At 43.7% G+C, this 22386-nt stretch overlaps 1 protein-coding gene across 24 annotated transcripts in view; it reads right to left on the bottom strand.

Moving 5' to 3' along the window:
* Window positions 1-203: 203 nt before the first annotated feature.
* KCNMA1 (potassium calcium-activated channel subfamily M alpha 1) overlaps window positions 204-22386 on the bottom strand; it is a 741810-nt gene continuing 719627 nt past the window's right edge. For 7 of the 24 annotated variants that reach the window (XM_060286607.1, XM_060286612.1, XM_060286618.1 and 4 more), the window contains 4 exons: window positions 20115-20309; window positions 17962-18080; window positions 15838-16062; window positions 6131-6292 (listed from right to left, as the gene is read on the bottom strand). In XM_060286607.1, coding sequence (XP_060142590.1) covers window positions 6268-6292; window positions 15838-16062; window positions 17962-18080; window positions 20115-20309 — 564 coding nt within the window. In that variant the 3' untranslated portion in view covers window positions 6131-6267. Of the gene's footprint in view, window positions 6293-13326; window positions 13356-15837; window positions 16063-17961; window positions 18081-20114; window positions 20310-22386 lie in introns of all 24 variants that reach the window. The other 17 variants (XM_060286605.1, XM_060286602.1, XM_060286609.1 and 14 more) reach the window with 3 other exon arrangements.

The raw sequence follows: 22386 nt of genomic DNA, 5'->3' as shown, positions 1-22386 counted from the left end.
TGGTTGTTACAGATGACAGAGTTGAGTAGATCATTTCAGAGCACCAGCATTTAGTCTCTCTTCCAATCCGGTTAGGTCATAGAAGTTCATCATTACCATTATCATCATCATCATCACCACCACCACCATAATGCCAACAATCAAACGTCTGAACGACAGATGAATAAGCCACGCTCCTTTTCCTTAATGAACTCGTAGGCTGACTTCTATATAAGCATAGTTTTTTTTTTTTCTTTGTCCCCTGAAGAAACATTGAGGGCAGGTTTTGGTGTTAAGTGGGGGAAGGTTTCTTTTCAGCATCTGGGTGGTGGGATGTGGGCCAGGAGTTTTAGGCAGGATGTGATTGGGTCACCTGGGAATGGAACACTTTTAATTAGGATTTCCAGGCAGACCTTGGTTCATGTTTGAAATGTTGCAGTTCTGGTCAAATGTGTCTCGGGCTGTGCTCAGCGGAAGGAAGGGAGGGGAGCAGGCTGCTCTGGGGCAGGGGGGCTTTGGTTTAGTGTGGAAGTGGGGCTCCATCAACTTTGTTGGCAGGGCTCCCCTACCTGCTGGCTGCCTTTCTCACACTGACCCTGAACCCCATGTAACGGACGCTCTAGTTTGCTCTGGCGGGCGTATGACGGTGCCGTGTGGACATTTCCATCTAAGATTCTGAACAGCGGGCCCAGGAAAGCTTCCTAAGGCAGGCACGCTGGAGCACTTTGGTGTCACTTTTGTCCTTGTTCTGCTGAATAGCAAGGTGGAGGAGAAGAAACACAGAAGTCCTCGAGGGGAAAAACAGACCAAAGGAAAGCTTTTGAAATTTGAAATCTACCTAGAAATTAAGATTGATTTTCACCAAAGCCAAAAACCCTCTCTCCTCATGCTGCCTGCCCAGAAAAGCCATAAAGCAAAGGGATTGTTGCATTTGTTTTAGGAATGCTGAAACCAAAGCCGCCAGTGTGTGGAGATGAGGAACAATGGAATGACGTGAACAGGGAGGCGAAAGAAAAAGTGCACCTCAAGATCCCTCTCTTCTGATCCTTCTCCAGGAAGAGTTCCAGTGACCTAGAAGTCTTAGCCAACCTCCATTGCCTACGGCATCCAAAGTAACAACTGACTGCCCACCCAGAGCCAGGCCTCGTGACAAGCTCTGGAGATAAAACAAACGAGCAAAGTCCCTGCCCTCTTCAAGTGAGTCCTTTTACTTCTGAGTCACCATCTCCAACACCTTCATTTCCAACCTCTCTCTTAAAGTTTCCGTCTCTGGTTTCCCGTTTTTCTGATTCTGGAGTACCCTAGGTCTCCTTTTCCAGGAGTACCTACTTATTTTGCTCCTTTTAGCCCTTGAAAAAATATGGTTGTAGCCCCCATGTTTTTCTGCCTTCAAAAAATCTTCCACACGTACCCTTCCTCCTTTGGAGAACCCAGCCATACACCCCACTGTGTACATACCTCTGTGGCTCTGACGTCCAAATCCACAGGACCTTCCGTAGCCCTCCTCTCAGCTCCACTTTCTCCTTGCCTTTTGTCTGAAAAGCCTGCCTTTATAGATCACACTCAGCTTCTTCCACTTTGAACTAATTAACACAACAGTTCTCAGCTGCCCTGCATTCGTTCCTATTGCTCCACAGGGTTCCTCAATTGAGGTCCCAATTAAGTGTTCCTTTCACAAAGAACCTTTTCCAGAACTACAGCCAATGACCCCAACAGCCAGCCCTCAAAGCAGCCCCCACACCAGCCCCTACCCTGCCATTTGACCTTCTACAAGTAGTAGGATCTATAACATTTATTTGAGGAAGGTAGGACTTCATGTGCTGAGTTGTGGACTTGGAGTTTGCACCCTTGAGAACTCCATGCTGCTGAGAAAAATGGTCAACTCTGCATATCTGCTCTTGATGACTTCCAGGAAGAACTGACTTCGCAAAATATACAACCTAAAAAATGCACAGATATTGGTGTTTGTCACTTTTTGTTTAAAACATCTAGTGGCTTTCCATGAGTTTCTAGAGCAAGCCTCAACCTCTTAGCTTGGCCCTTAAGACAATTTACTTTCTAGCCCCTTGTCTGAAGTCTCATCTTACTTTCCCTCTGCTCCCCATAGTAAATGGACGGATTCTGCACTGGAATTCCATGTCCAATTTGAATGATGTGTTTAGTCGTCTATAAGTAAGGTGACTCACGTCACAATTGGTTTAAATTTTTTTCTCTCTTTCTACCTCTCTTCCTTCCTTTTTTCTAAACTGAGATTCTCTTTGACAAAGAAAAATGGTAGATGAAAATTAGACTTATGAATGTAAGTAGCAAAGAAATAGTTGTTGTACTGATGAAAGGAAAAAAATCAAATAAACAGAGGATGGGAAATGAAGTGAGAAGTAAGACTGGTACCTTCCTAGTGCCCAGATCCACATGCGGAAATAAAAATGAGGAAAACTGCAGAAATCTGGGGGTTGTGAGCCTCCAACTACATATTGGAGATGGGAGATATGGGTTAGAAATGAAGGGATTGATGGAAATTGAGCCTTGAGCCAATAAAAAACGCAGGCCAGGATGAGATTGAGAAGAAAACCCTAGGAACACACAGAAAAATCAGATCAACATGATTCAGGTGAGTTTGAATTGTGAAATTTGCGTTTTGAACCTAAGGAGACTCCCAATGTAAAGCAGAGGAATGAACATAGCTGCTATGTGTCCAGAGCAGAAAAGGCACTACCCTCAGGAGGACTGCTTGGGTGGTGCAGCAAGAAGGACCATTATTCTAGCACAGGACAAGACTGTCTCCAGGGGCTTGCCTTGTTCCCATGCTCCCCCCTCCTTTTAACTCAGAGCACATCCTCTCAGATCTGAAAGGGACCTTAGAGTCACCTAGATGAATCACTTTCATTTACAAATGAGGTCACTGAGACTCAGAGAGTTGAAAGAACATTTTCGAAGTGGATAGCTAGTTATTTGCAGATGTAGCTTGTGAACCCTCGTATTAAACCATAGCAGGAAACTTGGACTCTTCGCTTTTCAACATGAAAATATCCCCAATGTTCTTATGCCTTCTCACTTTCTCCCTTTCTAATCCTAACCAAACAGTTCTAATTCCCTGTTTATTTAAAGTCCTCAATTAAATTTTATACAAAGTACATTATAAGATGCCCCAAGCTTTGGAAGGAAAGAGCTTCTGGGTGTTCTCCAACATGCCTTAGTCACAACCACTTTTATTGAAGGTGTTTTATCTTGGTTCAAGGGGCTATTTTAAAGTATAAAATTGCTCAGATGAAAGCCAAAGTTTTCTTAATGAGAAAGATGATGATGGTGACGATGCTTTTATCAGTAGGTGCTTCTGCTTTTAAAATAGCCTGTTGGTGAGTGTGATTCCCAAAGCACTTGAGTTACTAATTTGGGAAAATGGCTTCTCTGGAATCCTAAACTGGGGTGGGACCTCAGAGCCTTATAACATGGACTATACCAACGATGGCCAGCGTTGGTCTGTGCTGAACGTAGCCAGGAAGATAGGTCTGTCAGAGCGTGGTGAGGTGAGGATTCCCTCAGGGCCAGAGGGCTCAACAAATAGAAACAAATCAGGAAGCTTTGGCATTCCTTCAAGCCCTTCAATGATCTTACGATCTCGTTTCTGTTTCCATTTCACTTTCCGTCTACTGGGTACCAGTTTTTGCCAAAGGAGCCACCAGCCAGTCGTTTTGTGTACTCCCTTTAAAAAATGCCTTATTTCATTTTCTGGCCCCAAACAATTCATTATTACAAAGGCAAAACAGCACAACCTTGCTCTACCTTAGAAGAAAATGGATTCCTGCCAATTGGTTTTTGGAGGGGAGCCCTTGCTCCAGGAAACTATCTTAGCCATTTTGGTTTAAAAAAAAAAAAAAAAGCTTAGATTCAAATCTCTAGCCATAAAGGGCATGGAGTTTGTACTTCTGTTTCCAATGTGCATTGGTTTGGAGAGATGGGGAAGAGAGGGCAGCAGGCATGGGACACCGTGACCTAACTTCCTCTAATGGAAGAGCATTTAGGTGGTGGCCACCAGTGCCTGCCAGAGGAGACCAAACAGTTAAGACAGATTCAGAAATGGTTATCAAGTTATCAGGAACCCACTAGGGTTCATGAAGGAAAGAAGAGCGTGGATTGATGTACTAAGAATGTACTAAGGTGAACCCAATACAAAATCGTTATGTAGAAGAAGGCCTAGCTTTCAGGAAAGTTGTCAACTCTCAGCAAGGGTTTCGCCCCACAAAGCCATTTTACTTCTGTTGGAAACCAGGAAATGTTTATCAGCCTGAAGAGAATGCTGACGTCAGTTTAGTCTGCTGAGTAGACTAGTGATTGATTATAAGTAATTTTTAAACAATCCAGTTGGACATACGTTATATTCACGATACCTTTATAGAACTAATTCTACAAAAATGTGACGACAGGGTAACCACAGTCTGACAAGTCACTTTAGGACGACGCCTACAAGGTGGAAACACAACTACATTGGCTCTGCAGGGACGGGACAGAGGTGGAAGCTCATTTTGCCTACGTTGGTAATTGGAGTACTTAGTGGACCTATGTTTTCATGATGATTTCATTGCTTGGCTCTGATCTGATTTGCTGTGACATCCTACGTACCACAGGGTCATGGCCTAATGGAATAGATAGCATGGGACTTTGGGGGATATTCTGGTTAGTTTGGTTCCTTCAAGTGTCCAGAGTTTACATTTTTAAGAAAATAAAAATCACTATCACATCCATGCTGCTCCAGAGATCCTGATGTTTCTGTCAAAGATTGATCATTTTGAAGTGGAAAATCATTTGGAATGGAACAATTGCTGGGACACCGTTACACTGAGCATGCAAGCAACAGCAGAGCTCGGAGACGTCGGAATTGTGTCTGATGGTTAGAAAAATCTTTTTGACCACAGTTTGAAGTGGCTGATACATTAGATTTCATTCCTGGTTAATTTTCAAAGGCTTTTTCTAACGGTCTATATTAAGTGAATTCATTGCTGTCCTTTTGTTGTTATTATTTTTTAGGTTGCTGTAACAAGTTTGTGTGTTTTGTCCCAGCAACTAAAGGAAAGCCTGCAAAATTTAGATCTGGGTAAAAGTCATCTCCTGGATCATGGAACTTTTCTGGCTTTTACACAAAAACTCAGTGAATAGCATGAATGTGTTATATATCCTATCGTTAAGTAAAACTATTCATTGGTGTTTACAAACTTTCAGGCTAAAAGCCCTGGACTTGGGGAATGGGGAGAGAGTCTACCAGACCTTTCCAAAGTTGCAATTACTGCTTGGTTGATTTGGAGATATGAAATGAGAAGCATAACAGCATGTAGGAAGGAGTCCCCACCATTAGGACAACAAACAGAGAAATAAATGTCTTCTGTGCATCTGGTCCTCAACTTCCACGTCCCAGGCATGCTCACAACCCTCTGGTATTGTTAGTTGGCAGGGTAAACCCGATCTGGCATTTGTAGAAAAGCTGCAAGAAGGTCTTCCCTTTAAATATATGAACAAAAGGTGAGAAATACAGGATGAAAACTAAAACTACAAAAATATGACTTTCGAAAATAAGTAACTTTCCATTTATTAAGAGCTGGTGTCAGTACAGCCAAAATACATACCCATCTAGGAAATTCACCTGCCCTCTTTTGTCTTCTTTTTTAAATTTACTAAAATACATGTTTACATTATTGGACCATTTTAAAGTTGTATTAATAATCCATTTCCCTTAATTATAATTAACTGTGGTGGTGACCATCATTCTCCTCAAAGAAAAAGAGAGGAAGAAGAGAACTATGCATAAGGAGTCTGGCCACATTCCTTTTGAGTTTGCATTGTTAGATATAGGGAATATATATATGACAATGGAAAAAAAAGAAAAAATATATTTTCCTTCTAATAAATAAAAATAATTTAAAATGCTAGAGGCTATACATGACTATTTTAGTATGTTCATATATAAATGAAATCATTTTCTTCTCCAAAATACATGGAAGCAATATTCAAGGCAAAGAGAAAGATCTATCTACTTTATTTTTCTTGCAATTCTTGCTTATCCTAACGTTTCCACCAGTGATTCAGCATGTAAGAGGAAGAAAAGTCACGTCACCATTTATGAAGTTTGTCAGGCTTTAAAAAAAATAGTTCTGGTCTCCTGGGAGTCAACATTCATCTTCAACTTCTCTGATTGGTGGAATCAAGCTGCTTGTGGATTTATATTGGTTGATCTGGTTAGCCATGTGGGTACTCATGGGCTTGATTTGAATGTTTCTGGGATAGGCATTATCCGGTTCATCTGTAAACCATTTCTTTTCTGCTAAAGGGCAAAACGGATAGAGAACAAGAAGGAGAAATGAGAAGCTTAGTTAGTCCTAGGGCAAAGACTTTGGAAAGTTCATTGAAAAATGCAAAAAAGGTAATCGAGAGAAGCTGACAGTGAGTAATTGGTAAGAGAGACAGTGCAGTGTAGGGAGAACACCGGAACCTGAAACATACCTCAGCTGCCCGTAGCAAGTGATGAACCAATGGGCTATTGGGACTTGGAGGCACCAGGGGTGGACTTCAGAGAATAAAGAGGGATTGGGAGACTAACTCTGGCAGTGTTCTCTGGGGTTCCTTTCTTGGCCTAAAAAGCTTTGGTGGTGAGGAGATGGCGAATATAACAAATATTAGGTATGGGCATCGCACCTAAAGAAAGATTTCTGCATCCATCGATTTGAGTGGAAACTGAGGGACATTGTCCCTTCCACAGACTGAGCGATCTAGAATCTTATGCAGGACCTCCTTCTTTGCTTGTACAAGCATACTTAAAGGTATATCTCAATCATACCACTCTTTTGCTTCTTCTGCAGCCAGTTTTGGGGATCTTAAAGTAAGCCCACAGATTTTTGCTGGTCAATGAGGGTGAAAAGTCAGAATAGCAACCAATGTTTTCAGAGGCTTTTGAGATGGCTTTAATTTCAACAAAAGAAAACTCTATGTTGCTATAAAATTATGAAAAGAATTCCTAGTGGCACTATCTTAACCGACTATAATCACCCAAGCTGTCGACAAGGGAGCTTGACGAAGGCTTGGCATTTCATTTCCACCCTAAATCCAGAGATGGCTGAAAGAGAATGCTGAGTCAGGGCATTGAGAGGCGGGGGTGAGGATGAAAATGGCCTAGCATCCTCCTGGCCGTTCAGTGCTATTTCATAAGACTCAGCCCTCATCCCCGCCTCTTTCTACGACTGGAATTTTCTGGGAAATCAGCCACGTGTACAGACACAAAGGGACTGGGGCAAACAGTGCATTCTAACTTGAGAATCGTATGCCTCATTTTAGTAGCTTAGGAAAAGTAAAGAAAAAGGGAAAAAGCTTTCAAGCACACCCACTGCTATAGAGACAATGGCCTCTCCGGCCTTCTTTTCTGCCTATCAGAGCAATTCCTAACTGCCTTGTCAGTGGTCTTGGATGAATACGTTAACAAAATTGCTCACCTGGCTTGATCATGATGGAGGACTGTGTGTGTGTGTGTGTGTGTGTGTGCGTGCGTGCGTGCGTGTGTGTGTGTGTCCCTGCATGGCTAACGATTTATAGATCCGGTATGTATGGTCAGCTCATGACCACTCTGCTTGTCTCTCCTGGACCATGCTTCCTCTTGCTGTGTCCAGTGCCCTGAGCCCCCCTTGTAGACACCGAGCTGGAGCCAGGATGAGCCTTGGTGAAAGCTCACTCACTAACCTTTGTTCGGCAGCTTGGTTTACACCCCCCAGGAAACTTCCTGCCTCCTGGATCACTCTCCTTCCTGCACTGGCTCTCTCACCTATTATAATTAAGTTCACTTTGATTTGAACAGATTGGACGATACGAATTCATAATGCTACATCCTCACGGTGAAGCTAACTGATTAAGTGCTTTAAATTATTCCCCCTGACAGAATGATAAAGTTACAATCTGTTCTGAGATGATCTACAGCTTGCCAGACTCCTACAGCTTCTTTCTACATTCATTTATCTTTTTGTCAAGCAGAGCTTTTTTTTTTCCCTAAGCTTCAATTCCATAGATCTTTTAAAGTCATCAGCACATCTGAATTATTAATGAGGCTGTAGAGGCAAGTTCCTGATGGGCTGGTTAAAAAAGGTTGTATAGAAATCCGGGACTGTGTACACATCAAAATAATTTCAGCTCCATTTAAAAAAGCATTTAGTTCAAGTGTGACACAGATGAACCATTATGCATTTGTGGAAACCAATTTTTTTGTGATCTACGATTAAACTAACCTTTCAGAGAGGAGTAAAGTATGATGATTATCATGTTTTAAAAGCATTGCCAGGCCACTGAAACAATTTCAAACTATGACTTTTTCCAATGGTTTATGTATAAAGATGATTTTCAGAAGAGCTGAACCCAGTGTCTGTGCTGTTTGCCTGAGCTGCCCTTGATTTTGGCCACGCCCTTCTGTGGCCAGATTTTGCAAAGGGATTTAGTGCTAGGTTGGACATGCCAGGTTGGAAGGGAGAGTGAACTCTACTGATGGAAATGAGTAGGACTTCTGGGTGAAAGACCTAAGACAGCTGCAATTTGCTGAAATTTTTACAACTGCTGCAGAGAGTAATTGTTCAGAATTTAGTCTTTACAGTTCAATTCAAAGTTGGCATTTTGACCTTCCACGGCAGGGAGAATATCAATTTCCTCCTGCTGTCTGTAAGAAAGAGAGCATTATTTCCCCATTTAAGCTTCTCTCTCTCTTTCCTTTTGCATTTCTTGCCATAAATATAATCTAAGCAGAGTTCTCCCTGTGTTTTGGCCATTCAGCGTCAACACAAAAAGGAGTTGCGTTAAAGTGTATCCTGGGGACGAGCTGAGGTTTCCGTTATGCCTGAGAAACAGGCTTTTTAACTCGGGTGCCTCGTAAGATGTAAACAGCTGTTTTGTTGGAGACTTGGTTAGATATGATGCTGAAGAAATGGAGATAGATGAATGCTCTGAGCGTTTTACTAAAATGTCTGGGGGCAAAGGTGTTTCTCCCAAAGGGCTTGAGAGGAACCACACTTTAACGATTGCCAGTCATTCTGCCCCAATGGAGAGAGCTTTGCTATGACAATGACACTTTGGTTTATCGAACTGTGCCTTCCAAAGGAGCCGCACCACTGGGTGCCTACAAAATTGGCCTTAAGGAAGAGTAGTCAGGGAAGGAATTCACGTGAGTGCTGAAGTGGTCCAGGGTCGATCCAAATCCCTGAGCTGGTCTCCTCCCCCTGCCTCATCCCACGAGCCAAAAAGATTTCTGGGGGCTTTGTTTTCATCCCTAGGATGAGAAGGGCAATGGATCTGGTTTTGAGGGCCTCCTCCCTGCCAAAGAAAAAGAAATCCATTTGTTAATAAGCTTCTTGAAGATGTGATGCATGACGGCATCACTGTGAACAGACTGTGGGACCTGCCTGAAGTCAGGGAAGGAGTGGCATTTAACAGTCTGTGGCAAGTGATCTGGCAGAACGAGATCAAACCCAGAAAATAACTGCCGAGAGATGTGACACTGCCATTGGGAGGTGTCACCTATCAAGGCCGGCCATGCCATGAGCCATCCACTGCAACAAGGAGATAGCATAGAGCAGTAGGTTAAGGTCAAGGGGATCTGCTTCTCTCCTGTGCTAGTTGTGTGGCTCCGAGCGGGTTGTTACATAATTTATCTTAACTTCAGTTTCTCATCTGTAAAATGGGGCTAATGGACCTTCCTAAGGGTGTTGTTTGGATGAAAGGGGCTACTGTCCATGAAGCACTTATCCACATACATGGTAAGTCAATGTGAACTGTTAAGACTATCAGTATTATTAGTAACATTAAGGGGCATTATAGCACAAAGTTCATGGACTTTAGTTTTAAATACTTCTCTGGCACTTCCTGGCTGGGTGACTTTGAACAAACCTGTCCCTTGGATTCTGTATCTTTCAAATGGAAATACTAACAGCATCTGCATCTAAGGTTATCTCGAGAATTGAATGTGCTAATATACATAAAGTGCTTGGAAGAGTGTCTAGCCCATGGTAAGCACTTGGCGTTTGTTAGTTTTTAGTATAAGGTCAGCATGGATATGAGTACTCTCAGTGCTAAAGGACGACATAAGGGTAGGTGATACCTTTCGGTGTGATTGCAGATAAACTAGGGTGGAGAACTGAGGTGTATAAACTTGGGTGCTGGCCAGAAGAAAGGGGATTTTGGCAGCAGAGAAGATGGAGAAGGATTCGGTTGGGTAGCCTTCCTTGGGAAGGGGAGGAGAGGCAGGAGTGACACCCTTCAGTGGTACTTGCGTCTGAAATATTGGCTTTCAACTTGACAGGGGCCCTACCCTACCTGCAAGCCATCTGCGTCTTCCATTGCTACTTTCATCACTGACATTCAAGGGTCTAGAATAAGGGTCAGGACTTTGTCCAGCCATGAGGAATCCCAAGGGAGCAGGCTACGGCAGGGAAGGGCTTGAGACCTGGGCTGACATAACTGCCTGGGGACCCGGAAGCAGAGCAACAGGCTGCACTGTGACAACAGAGTCTCTTTGCTGGCTCTGTGGGTTGTCACTGCTGTGGGATTTGGCCTTTTCACTTAACTACTCTTCAGAGAAGAGAGCATGAAAAGGGAGATGATGATACAGCAAAGGTACTTGGAATAATTGGGCATTTTCTCGCTGTACCACAAGCTGAAGTTCAGAGAGAAAGGGCTTGAAAGGGAAAGATTCCATTTGGATAGAGATAACAGTGGAGAACAGTAAGAGCTAACAAGGAGCTCAAGCATTCAAAGGTAACGCTGTGTGGTTTCACATCTCACACTTCTGAGAGCTAGTCTGGCCTTCCCCCGCCCCCTGCCTAGCAGACCCCAAGGTGCCAGAGGACCCCACCCACACACACTGCCTCCTTTCCTCTCCATGGGCAAAGTATGGTTACTGCACAGAAATGAAAATTGCACCGGAACCAGAGCAGTTTTTACTTATGAAAACTGTCTCGCTCCTTTGCGATTGTCCAGTATGACTCTCTTTGCCCCTTTTAACTGTAAGGCTGATGCTGCCATTCCCGAGGCCGAACGACTGCTCCCTCCTGGCCCTCTTCTGTGGCTTGATCCAGCTGACACCACCTAAGGGTGGACTTTTCACTCCTCCCTTCCAGGCGGTAGGGGGTGATCCCTCTCACCTCCCTAGGTGGTGGATGTACGATCTCCTGGTGGGAGATAGTCTACCAAGTTAGTGACAGGTGCCCACAGCTACTTCATCACCTTATGACAAAGCAGGGGTGGGCTGAAAGAAGCTGATTGAGACATTGATTTTTTTACCCTGTCTTGATTTCTGGAGGCCCTGAAGTTTCTGCACTCTCTTCTTTCTCCTTCAGGAGCCTGTTGCTATAGGAACCTGGCGGGTTGATTTAATTGTCTCTATTGGGATGCAGACGCCTTTCGGCTTTTCCCATGCTGAAGAAGAGCCCGTCAAAAGGTTCCTCTGGTCATCTGGGACCTTGAGGTTGCTGGCGGGGGGCAGAGTCAGTCTCTCCACTCAGTGAACTTACGGGGGTGTTCCCCTTTCTCAGAAGCTGTGTACTCAGCTTGAGAAAGTGCCAACAACATGACAGTGTTGTGAACCATCTACAGGCATTCCTTGAAATTGGCTAAGAAAAGCCAAGGAGGTGAAGATAACTTATCAAATGATTAAAGGTATAAGAATTTTTAAGGTCAATTTATTTCAAAAATATTTATTGAGCACCTATTGAGAGTAAGGTTCTGGGTCATAACCTGTAATATTCATAATAGAATTTGAAACCTCTCCCAATAATGGTAGAAATCTAACTATAAGGGTCCAAGTTTCTCTTTATCCGTTTGAACTGGCTTCAGGAAGGACCCTGGGTAGCACATATTAGGGATGTTGATTTCATGATCACCTGAGTGTTGAGGCTGAGAGGGTTTCACTGGGCCTCCTGGTCTATCCACTTACTTAAGCTTCACCCCTTTCAAAGCCTAAAACAAACTGAACTGAATGGCTTACAAACTGCTTCTCTTTTAGAATGGTGCAGATAATTGAGTTTCTAGCTATTGTTCTCTTTAAGTGCACATCCTTTCTCTTCAAAAACGCTTTCGCTTTCCACCCTGACCTACTTGCTTATTTTTTGGATGGAAAGGGGGAAGAGGAGAGACGTCATACGAAAACCTTGTATGCCTCCTTCCTAAGAGAACCTGAAAGAAGGATGAGAAGTTTGGGGTCACATGAAAACCCATGGAAGAGATTCTTCATTCAACTGAGGAAAGAACAATATAGTAGTTTGGGCTCATAAAAAATACAAGTAATAATGATACCTTTTTCATCACTGAATATATCATTAGCCAAGTACAATCAACTCTCAACTGTACGCCTGAGTCCAGGGAAAATCCCAAAATTTCATCACAAGTCACAGTCTGTTCCCACTCCATTCCCGTCACAAGGTCCTCTCATCAGAGCTGCTAACAGATTGTATAAAAAACACATTTTGGATTTACTTCTCTCTATCTGCCCAATCTCTGGTTGGGATTTCACAAATGTCTGAAAGGCAGGTGGGAGAAGAGATCCAGGTAATATAGAGACTGAATCATCAACCCCCAGATGACTGGGTGTGGGCTATTGAGTTGATATATCCAGCCGGACAGTTTTAATTTGGGGGTCATACTGATCCAACTGCATGGAGACCAATGCTCTTTACCATTAATAACCCTCCTGGTTTAAATTGAAAGGAGGGTAAACGATTGACCAAGAAGCAAGTTTGCCAAGTGGAATAGCTGCAAATGTTTTCCAGAAAAGCTTATCACCTGGCATCATCACTTGATTTAGTCGGTCTTGCCAAGATAAACACAGAAATGTGGACAGACTGATGGGGGACTGGGTTGGAGTGGTGATAATGGGGGGAAGTGGAGGAAGCTGGGTTTCTTGATGGGAAAATGCTTTTGGACTTGGAGCAAGGTACCAAGGTGGGCAGGGAGGCCACGTGCAGATTGAAAGGCAAGCCAGATGGAGAGAAGTTTCCCCCAGATCACCCAACCCCAAACCCAGGAACACCAAAACAAACTCTAAGGGGTCTAGCGGTAGCAGCAGGACAGCCTCATTGCGCTGAGCAATTTAGAAAGTGGAGGAAGGTGGAGAAGAAGGAAGGGAAGAGGCAGGGGGATGGGGAGGAAAAAAAAAAAGCAAAATAAATAAATAAAACCACAAACAGAACAATAGAAATAAAAATAAACCAATAACAGAATAAAATTTGTAACTCCTTTTTTTTTTTTTTTAATTTCACAAAAGTTTTCACAAGGACAACGTTATAGAAGAAAACCCCCAGCAGTGGCTAGGTCATGCAGAACCATTAATTGTCATACCTTGGCCCATTCTATTCATCCTTGTTGCACTTTAGAGAGAGAAGTAAGCTATGTGAGTTTTACAATGCTTTTAAACTGTCATATTTCCTGTTGAGCACTTTAACTGGCACATTCTTATAGTTATAAATGTTCTGAGGGCATAACTTTATAACCTCCTTTGCAAAGAACGCATGAAGAGCTCTTCATGATCCAAAACTAGGGGATATGTGTGTGTGTGTGTGTGTGTGTGTGTGTGTGTGTGTATATATATACACACACACACACACATATCTGTATATATGTGTATATATATAGTTATATATAAAAAGATAGTTATATGTAATATATAAATCAATATATATAGGGACAAAAATAATTTGAAAAAAGTTTTCCACTCATAGGGCTTTTTAATATACATGTATACAATGATTCCCCACCCAATACTGATTGCAACACTGCACTGCTCTGTCTTGGGTGTGGGGACGGACGTTCTGACTGAGCCTCACCATTTTGTCAGTAAAAGTGCTTGTCAATTCACACAGCAAGCAAATCTCCAAAACTATCATGCTTGGGGGGGACAGGGGATCCAAAATCTAAACCCAAAACATTCACCATAAAAACACCTTTTTAGAGATGGTTACAGCTGTGACATTTTTCTCCTCCCCTCCACCCTATGCTGTTTGATGGAATTTGTTTTCAAGTAAACATTTCAAATACGTATATAGCAGCCCAGGGCTAGTCCATCCATACAAGAATTTGGTCGTGGTGGAGTTGGCCGATTTGTAAGAACTACTGTACTGCCTAAAGCATGATTTGCATACATAAAATATCTGACAACTGTATATTGAAAAAAGGGTTATTTTTCTACCTTTTCCCTCATGCTTACTAACGTTAAAAAAAGAAAGAAAATGAAAGAAAAAATAATTATACCAAAATGCGTTTGGCTCACTGTCGCACTCTTTTTCTTCTCTCCCATCTGGTAATGACAAGGGGGTCATTCTCTATTACTGTCATTCACCTGCCTAAGTGGATTGGCTACGTTAAAGAAATTGACGATGAGAAATTTTTCCCACCAGCTTTCTGCTTTGGGACAGCCAGCATCGTGCAGCTGTGCCAACAGCTGAAGGTAGTAGCTGGCTTTTGTCTTTGTTGAGTCAACTGTGGCTTGATCCTCCTACATTCTGATTTATTTAGCGTGTCGGCTCCTAGAAAAACATGATCTGCCGCTGGGTTTATCTTCCTCTCTCTACCGCGGCCCCAGCCCTTGCTCCTCGCTGGCACTGGGGCCCTAACTAATCAAACAAAGGGGAGTAAAAAGGTCCCCTGAGAATGCGTGGAAAAATACTTGCTCTTTCCTGAGCATTATTTATTCTGTACATAAGGTAAGTAATTCACCTTTTAAAAGATGTAAAAGTCCCAGGAAGGCAGTTTTTAATGACTTACATCTGATATTTATGATACATATGGCTTTTCATCCCAAATGTCAAAAGTGAGAGGAAAAAACAGCTATTCATATGGCAGCATAAGGAGACAGAATAACAATTTAATATGCAATCAAACCTCTTTTCACTTAAATTAAATGACTAGCATTTGATACTTCCACGAAGGGAACTATTCTTTCCTCCACAGTAAGGGAAGAAATGTTCATATGAACTCCCAAAGGAAGCTAGCTCTGGGACAAAAGGCCTTGGTGAGTAACTAAAAAAATCTCCGGGCTTCCCTGGTGGCGCAGTGGTTGAGAGTCCGCCTGCCGATGCAGAGTACACGGATTCGTGCCCTGGTCCAGGAAGATGCCACGGAGCGGCTGGGCCCGTGAGCCATGGCCACTGAGCCTGCGCGTCCGGAGCCTGTGCTCCGCAACGGGAGAGGCCGCAACAGTGGGAGGCCCGCGTACCGCAAAAAAAAAAAAAAAATCTCCAATGTTCTAACAAGCAGGTGCTTCATCATCTACACAAATGGCAAAAGCCTTTCAAATACTTCACGATATTTCGGCCCAGAGAGTGGAAACAACCAATATGTTTTGGTTGCTTGTTTCAAATAAACGTGTGTATATATTATTGTGTGTATATATAAAAAAAAAAAAACAAGAGAAAGAAAGAAAAACAACAAAAAGAAAACCCAAAGCACCCTGATAATCCTTATACATCAGAATAAACTGTTCTTCTACATTAACTAAACTTGCTTTGCATAACTGACGTGGATCACAAGCGCTCCCTTCTTATCTGTGAACTCATTCCTGCAGTGAGCTATTTATGTCTGGAGCATGCCTTAGGGTTATTTTTCCCCTAGAATCATAAATAACTTTTGGTCCGTCTGCTTATTTGCTGTTGTGCTCAAGGGTTTTATGGTGGTGGAATAAAAATGACAACCACATGCACACTATCATACATATGCAAATATGTGTAAAGAAAAGGGGGGGACTACAGGGGAAAGTTACTGTTGGAAACACCCACTGGGTAAATGAGTGGCAGATACAGTTTCACACACGGAGGCAGTGGATACACATATCAGAGCCGCTCTTCCTGCACGTACTTCTGTTTGTCTCGGGACTCCCGGGACTTGGGCCGGTTCTGTCGGTTTGCTGTGGATGGGATGGAGTGAACGGAGGAGCTCTTCTTGCTGGAGGACTGGGACGAGTGGGAGGAATGGGAGAGGCTGGCCCGGGACTGGCCGGCGTTGTGGTCAAACTGCATTAAGCAGAAGATCAGGTCCGTCGGCACGAGCTCAAACTCGTACGGGGGGTTGGTGATGACATACCTGGACGCGGAGAGCAAAGAGGTCATAGAATGAGGATAACTCGGTGGAGATTTCACCTCTGAACCAAACCAGGTCTACCCGAGAATCTGGGAGGTGGACTTCCAGCTGGTCCAAGGCCTTAAACAGTATCTTCCAAGTGGAACAAACTCTTCCTCTGTTTAGCTCAACAGAGGAAGTCAGCCATGAGCCCTGGCGGAGATGCTGAATTAGCGCCAGTCATGGGAGAACCAAACGGTACTTCCTGTGGTCTACGTACCCCTTTCAATACAATATCAAGTTCCCTTCTGCTCCTGAGTGGCCCGAGGGCATGCAGGAGGTTTCCAGGACTGCACTGCATCTCTCATTCTAGAATGTTCTCACAATCTCAGACATATGTCACAGGATCTTTGTTTACCATGATCTAGCAAAATCTTAGTCCTCCCTCCCTCTTTAGCTTTTAAAAATCAACCTTGGTAGAGGATGTCACTTAATGGAAGAATATAAAACACCTCCCTGCCTATGTGTCCCTCAGGCTTTAACTGTTCTCCTCAATTTGATCATGTTTTTCCCCGGTTAACACCAGACATAACTAAAAATCACTTTGTTTCATTTCTAGCAGGGGATTTCAAAATTGAGGTCCTCAGGCCAGACATATCAGCATCATCTGGGAACTTCCTAAAAATGCAAATTCTTTTTTTTAATTGAAGTATAGCTGACTTACAATGTTGTGTTAGTTTCAGGTGTACAGCAAAGTGATTCAGCTCGCGCTCTCTCTCTCTCTCTCTCTCTCTCTATATATATATATATATAATGTTCTTTTTCAGATTCTTTTCCATTACAGGTTATTACAAGGTACTGAATATAGTTCCCTGCGCTATACAGTAGGTCCTTGCTGTTAAAATGCAAATTCTTAAGCACCCCCACCCAAGACCTACTGAGTCAGACACTCTGAGCGTGGGGTCCAGCAATTTGTGTTTTAACAAGCTTTACAGATGATTCTCATGTTCATCTAACTTTGAGAACCCACTGGTGCACAGCAATTATGCTCAACTCCAGCTCAACTGTAATCTCTGGGCATTAAAACTACATATTTTCATTTCATACCACTTAAGTCAGAGTCATCAGACTACTTTTAAAAAGTACCTGCAGTGATTCTACTATGCAAGCAGGTCTGAGAGACACTCATCTCTATGGCATTGTTTCCTGGGGTATAGTACATGAACACACTGATTTTGGCAATTCTAGGATGTACTTTTAATTTTAGGCTGCTATGAATGTACTTTAATGCATATTAGAAAAATATAGCTAGCATATATGAAATGTTATTTTTTTCTGCTTCAGGCAATAATATATAGTTTTCTTTAAAATACATATATAAAAGTAAGTCAATTGAAAAATACGTTAAGTAAAAAGATAGGTATCTATGAAAAAGAACATACACACACACACACACACACACACACGTATTACTGAATCACTCTGCTGTACACCTGAAGCTAACACAACATTGCAAATCAACTATACTTCAATAAAAAAAATTATATATCTACAGGTGTCTAAGACACGGCAAAGGAACCATTTACCTTAAACAGTAGCAATATGAAATATTTCTATATTAGGTACCAACAGAATTATCCCAGTAGCAGGAGTCTGGAGGACATGCTTGCCTTCAGACTTCTGTAATTAGGTGATGGATGGAACTAGCCCATAAAACTTGAATTTTTCCCACAATGTCTTTATATCTGCTATTAGTAATTAAAGAAAAAAGCTTCCCACAACCAACAAACTCAGTGACGGATTTAATGTGGGCAGAGTAATCTGCACGTTGAGAGCGTGTATGTAGACCTTTGCCCTCATTGTGGGGGACAGGAGAGGGCATTTATGTCTCTGCCTTGCGGGTGGGAGTGGAAACATACTCACCTCTTCGTGCACTGGCTGGGGGTGCTGAGGTGAGCATCTCTCAGCCGATAAATTCCAAAACAAAGCATATTATATGTTTTCAGAGCTTTGCAGAACAGATCACCATAACAACCACCATCCTAGGAGTCAACGAAAGAACAGAGAGAAAAAGCATTTTTATTTGCCTGAAAGGAGAGGTCCCGGGGAGAAAAGGGCTTTTTAATGAAAGCTCATTTCGGTGTCTCCTGAGTCGGAGGGTCTGTACCAAGGAACCGTAGCTGAAGAGGTTAGTGTGGTTTATAGCCTACACCTCAATACCGGTGATTTTGGGGAATCAGATAATAATGGGTTTTCCTCTGGTTCTCTCTAGTTTTCCATCTGCAGCGATGAGAGCTTCAAGGAGATGGGGCCTCTCCTTATTTTAAGTGATGGTGTAAGCTTGAAGGTCTCAGATGTCTGTTCAGCTGAGGAGAAGAAACCAGCTTTGCAAAATGGTGATGATGTTTAGCCCCAGCTCAGCTGTAATCACTGTGATCTGACCGTGTTGTCAAAACTGCTCGAGTGATAATGAAAATCACTGCCAGGAGAAAAGACCCCACCAGGTACTATGGTGACAGACTCTTTCAGAGAAGGACTGTGTGAAAAGCACAATTTACAGACCTCAGAGATGGCAAGGGTGGAAGGGAATGTGTTTCCCCAGGAGCTGGAGGTCTGCAGGCTGAATAACTGGGATTCACAGTTCTAATCAGTTCACAGTCACCTTCCAAGGGTCTGGGGCCTGATGCGGAATGTGAAAGCAAACTCATTCACTCAGAAATGCTGGCTTCCTGCAGCCAGTTGGCTTCAGGTAGATGTTATTATAGGAAGGGCACCAACGGCTGACTTCACTGGGAATAAAGTGACTGCACCTGTCCTTCCTGTTACCGAAGTTTTCAGATGGGCATCACATTAGAGAACACAAAAGGAGCCAGATCTTATCATTATTTAAAGTCTTTATTCTTTTAAAGTGTATCAATGAGTAAATGATGATAAAAAAGAGCCACTAGCTATGGAGGTGGCCTTTTAAAAAAGCCCAGTCTAGCATAGATCCCTGCCCATAACCAAACTAAAATATAGTGCAAGTTGGCATCAGGGTTTCAGAAGAAATGGAAAAAGTGACCCTTTCCTTGGCTCCTTTTCCACTATTTGGACTTTCTGGGTGGCACTATTGTTTGTACAATGGGTTTACTGGCTCCCAAGACTGGGCTCCAGCCCCTGAATGCATCCATGGAGTTGGGCTGGGAATAAGGTTCAAGACTGCTTACTTCTGCCAGAGTGCTTGAACCAGGCTGGTGCGTGGAACCCAAAGGGAGGCATGGGTCCCTCTGCAGCAGCAGGGGCATGGGGGAGGGTGACTGGGTCCAGCCTCAGAATTAATAGCCCACGAGGGGCTTTTAAAAACCACTGATGGCTGTACTCAGCCCCCAGGATTCTGGGCATGACCCCAGCACCGGTGGTTTTCAGAACACCATAGCTTATTATGTGCACGTAGACCCGCTGGCCGAACCAACAGCATCTCATGTGGATTCTTTAATGTCTCTAATTCCAGACCGAGGTCACCTAACTCTGAGGCTGGACCCATTCACTCTCCCCCATGCCCCCGCTGCTGCTGAAGCGACTGATGTCTCCCTCTGGGTTGCACACACCAGCCTGGTTCAGGCACACTGGCAGACCTATTAATGTGCAGTTGGGGTTAAGTAGCCCTGAGTCATGCTAAGACCTGTAGAAAAGGCTCCCAGCCGTGGCTGCATTTGGAACCCGCCCCCACCCCCACACCCAATGCCTCCCATCTGTGGCAGAAGGTACCTGAGGGGAGTCAGTAAGCCCACAGGCTCTGAAGCCAGGATCCCTAGTGCAAATTCCTTATAGGGCCAGTCCTCAGTGTCTCTGAGCCCCAGTTTCCTTAAAGCGTCTGATAAGAGAACCTACGTCAAAGGGTCACCATGGGGATTAAAATGAATGAATACATGTAAAGCCCAGTGCCTGCTACACAGTAAGCCATAAGCATCACCTCTTATAGTTCTTTTCCTGTAGAAAGTAGCAAAGGCAGAGACCTAGCCTGTCACTGTCTGACACATTTGGATCCCGCCATTCCCAAACAGCCAGCTCAGGTGCCCTCTGCCCCCTGAACTCACCCCCAGGTCCGCAAAGGGCCCGTCCAGCAGTGCTAACTGGGCCACGCGGCAGCGGTCCCTATTGGCCAGCGTCTGGGGGGTGCTGTAGCCCCCGCGCAGTGCATTCTCCTCGGCGATCAGAGCCTCCAGCTCTGGCGTGGCTCCTCCGGTCACCAGGGTCCGTATCAGGGTGAGGATGTTGTCATTGAAGTATGTCTGGGAAGAGAACGGTGGGGGGGTTCCTTTAAGCAAACTTCCTAAAGTCATGACAACCGAAATTCAAATGACAACTTTCCTTGATATCTCCTGTTTAAAGTTCTGGCCTGTCTCTTCAAATAATTTTATGTGGGAAGTGAAAAGACAGCAGCCTCCAATTATTCAATTCTTTTCTCTCTTACTTGGTTCTGCCACAAGAGCCTGACTTTTAAAAACTGATTCAGAGGATTTTTATTGAAGGGCTAACGTCAACATGGTTGGTGTTTATCATAATCGGTGCTAATTGGGATGTAAATATGGCTTCCTCTCCTGCTTGCTCAGGGACCTTGGGTGTGTGTAAGAAAATGCAGCCCGACCCAGGCAGGATGGCCCCTGAGCTCCTGTAACCCACGTGCCAGGAAGCTGCCTCTTCCAACAATGGCAGAACTTCTCTCTCGGTTGGAACGAGATGCCAAGAGCGTCATTAAGGCCACACGTTCAACAATTTTATCACATGCTTTGAACAGGCTAAACCAGAAGTCCCTGTCAATTAAATATGCCAGATCAATTTATGACAAGGTGGGTCCCCTGGTGTTTTTGCTCTTACGTAACCTCAGTGGTCTGAGGTGAATACAGCTTATTAAAGAAGTTCCCTCTACACGTGTACATTTGTCTCACATCTGAAACATAACAGGTCTGTCAGGAACAAGACAATGGGAGCTTTAAAAAATTAATAGGATGTCAAATAAAAGAGCTCAAAAAGACATTTGTCACACAGCCTAATTTGAGAAAAATGTCAGTTAAGGGTCTGTTTTCCATTTTCCAGTGTAAGAAGAAGTCAAACAGGCTAAATAATATCAAGCCAAAGTTTGCCTGTGGCTTTTGAGGATGGATGGACCTTTGGGAGCAGGTTAGGCAAGACAGCTGCATTTTAACTTCAGCAGTTTTTTGGACAGTTCACGGGGCAAAAATCTAGTGGGGTAAGGATGAGTTCTCTCCCGCTTGGCCATCACGAGTCCTATGTCTTGGGGGAAGTTGCCTAATCATTCTGGGCTTTGATTTTCTCATCCATAAAATAAGCACTGTCATTAAGATCAAGTTTATATGCAACGAATTCCATGAGGACTTCTGAGTTAAGATGATAGCTGCTAGCCAGGCTGGAATCACTTTCCTCACTGAAGTACTCACAAAAATACCCAAAGTGATACAAAATTTCAATAGCAAAGGAAACTAGGAGTGTGAGTCAGAACCAGTCAGACCCTAAGGAGAATGTATCATCTAACAGAGCTCAGATATGCCCTGGGGCAGAGAAGCTGAAGAAAAACAAGTAAGGGAGGAAATGTTGCTGGCGCGGTGAAGGGGTGAGAGGCAGGCTGGAGGTTTAACGCTGACCTCACCACTTAGTAGCTGCGTGACTTTGGTAAGTTATTTCTCATTTTTGTGCCTCAGTGTCATGATCTGTAAAATATAATAGAGTGGTTATAAGGACTATATAGCCAACATGTGCGAGGCACTTAGAAAAGTGCTTCGTGCACAGGAAGCCCTGAGAAATAATTTCTGGCCTGATATCAGAGACTCAGGCCTTTGTTGAGGAGAGGTCAACCCATTCCCAATCTTCCCTTTTAAAAAATCTTTTCTGGCTTTTTTTGGTGGGTTGGTGGTGGCAGGCAGAGGGGGGTGGTGCAAACCAAGGCCATTCATTTTACCCTTGAACCTGCACTTCTCAGGCTGCCTCCATGACAAGACCCCATTTAGACTGAGCAAAGGCCCAGTGAGGGTCAAGGGGGACTGCATCCTGGACTGTGACAGCCTCCACAGGACTGGCCACCACAGGTGAACTCTCGTGGAGGCTGGTTCAGGGCACATGTGAAAACATTTCCCAAAGTCTTCAGAGGTAAATCCCCTTCCCTATAGTCCAACAGCCCATCATCAGAAGCAGAAGATCACCCCCCGGCCCCAGCTCTGCAGCACATTAAATGAAGGAGTGCTGGACACAGAACTGTGACAAAGGCCTTTGTGCTATAATTACCCTTCTAGATCAACACCCAGGGAGGAGTCCACCGGCATGAAATGTGGACGGCAGAACATTCACAACCTC

The sequence above is a fragment of the Globicephala melas genome, chromosome 16 (assembly GCF_963455315.2).
Source record: "Globicephala melas chromosome 16, mGloMel1.2, whole genome shotgun sequence".
NCBI lineage: Eukaryota > Metazoa > Chordata > Mammalia > Artiodactyla > Delphinidae > Globicephala > Globicephala melas.
Note: the sequence above shows the minus strand (reverse complement) of the source record. Positions and strands in the feature narration are given on the sequence as shown.